At 43.9% G+C, this 1,988-nt stretch overlaps 1 protein-coding gene across 1 annotated transcript in view; it reads left to right on the top strand.

Annotated features, from left to right (window-relative positions):
* LOC104540045 (interleukin-1 receptor type 2-like) overlaps positions 1-1,740 on the top strand; it is a gene marked incomplete at its 3' end in the record, with an annotated part of 5,624 nt that extends 3,884 nt beyond the window's left edge. Inside the window, exons 4-5 of the mRNA XM_010183745.1 lie at positions 496-670; positions 1,570-1,740. Coding sequence (XP_010182047.1) covers positions 496-670; positions 1,570-1,740 — 346 coding nt within the window. The remainder of the gene's footprint in view (positions 1-495; positions 671-1,569) is intronic.
* Positions 1,741-1,988: the final 248 nt, after the last annotated feature.

Raw genomic sequence — 1,988 nt, 5'->3', positions numbered from 1 at the left:
AGGAATGCCTCCTTTTCTATGCAAAATAATATGTACTCACATAAACGCTTACTAGTTGTGCAATAGTAACTGCAGATGTATTCTAGTACATGCTTTAAGCTTTTTATTTCATCCTTTGGTCCTAATCATTAGAGTTTTCACAGTCAAGACTCTTTCAAGGAAACGACAAAGGGTCCATGACACACTTGCTGCTGTGCAGGTGAACATGCTCCCCCTTCTTGCAAAATTAAAATCATACCATAGCCTAAGGGTGCACAGCAAACCTTGTGTACAAAAAGACAAGACTGCAGCTCTGAGGCAGACATGTGTCAGCAACATGTTTATATTGTGCCAAAAAAACCAGTACCAGTGATTTTCCAGGATCCCTCCTGGTGTGATCTCAGTCTTGGCCTCTTAGAACATGCTAAGGAGGGAAATGGAGCCAGGAGGAAACCAAGGATGCCACTCGAGTTCTCGTCGCTGGTGGGTGCTCACCTCTCCCCACTCTGTTTGCAGGAACTCCTCCTACTGCGCCGAGGTCTCCATTCACCTCACGGTTGTGGAGAAAACAGCTGCTCGGGAGATTGCCTATCTCCAGGTCCTCTTCACTTTCACCTCTGGGAAGATCGTTTGCCCTGACCTGTGGGATTTTACACTGAATAGGACAAGCCTGGAGCTCAAGTGGTACAAGGTAGAATTTTCACCTCCTCTTTGTGCAAAGCTTAATCCCACCCTATCTGTAAAGGTGCACACATCCCCACTTTCTGTTTCTCCTTACACTCCCACTATGATTGTGTGCTCTGCCTCATGCAGCCATCGTTCTTACCATGAGATGCAATCCCTAGGCTGGCTTCATACAGCAGTGACTATGCTGTGATTGGTACCATACCAGTAAAAATCCTGCTCAGGATTCCCTTCAGAAGCCAGACATAACCCACTAATTTGAGCAAAAGGCTGATCCCCCAGTATAGTTCTTGCTACAGCTGTTAGAAAGAGCTAGGCTGTCTTCATGGAGAAGGTACATAATTGATCCTAGCAGGGCTCTGACCTTGTGTGTGAACAGAGCCTTAGTGACACAGAGTAGGAATTTATCACAGTTTATGAGATTATGTAGGGCAAGCAACAGTTTTGTGAAAAGCCATATGATTACTAGTATTTGTCTTCAAAGACTGCCTTAGAATATTACTCTCATGAGGTCATGTATGAAAAGTAATAGTGTTGTGAAAACCTTCATGGTTGATAAAATAGTTTTGTCTTAGAAGAATGTTTTAGATGATCATTCCTAACAGGAGTCAAGAAAGAGCCCTTCATGTCTTTTCCATCTTAAAATGTGGATTTTATTGAAAAGCTATGCACACTTATTATAGACAGTGATTCTTCTCACTTCATATAGTGCCTCAGAGCATTTTAGAGACGGATACATATTTGAAGAAGTTGCCCTTTGGTGGGAAAGTAGAACTGCTCAGATTTCCCAGTGTCAAGTGAACTTTTAATAACAGAGAGACAGGGACAAGTAATTTTCTCTGGATGTTAGACAGTGTGTAACCACAGCTGTCTGAACCATAACACTCGCTGCTGTCCTTTCTCCAGGATGGCCTGCCTCTGGAAGACGACAATGAAAAATTCACAATACTGAAAGGTTCGACTTCTCTGATCATGACTTCTGTGCTACCAACAGACACTGGCTATTACACCTGCAAGACATCGTTTCCATATGAAGGTGTAACATATGAAATCACCAGAACAATTCACCTGGAGACAGTAGGTAAATACTGACCCTTTAAAACATTATAGCACTTAAGAAAAAAGTTCTCTGTTCATGAAAATCAGAAAAACTCATAACTTGGCCTCTCAGTGCTGCCAAGGGAAGGGGGACACTATGGGTGCTTGCTTTCGCACTGGTGAGGTCCCCACTGCACCCTGGCCAGGCTGGGGTCCCCCCTTTTCCTGACTTGCAGCAAAACTGCGGGAGGCACAACTCGGTGTCGCAACAGCCTGTGGTTGCTAAA

Source organism: Mesitornis unicolor, unplaced genomic scaffold (assembly GCF_000695765.1).
Source record: "Mesitornis unicolor isolate BGI_N332 unplaced genomic scaffold, ASM69576v1 scaffold21594, whole genome shotgun sequence".
Classification (NCBI taxonomy): Eukaryota; Metazoa; Chordata; class Aves; order Mesitornithiformes; family Mesitornithidae; genus Mesitornis; species Mesitornis unicolor.
Note: the sequence above shows the minus strand (reverse complement) of the source record. Positions and strands in the feature narration are given on the sequence as shown.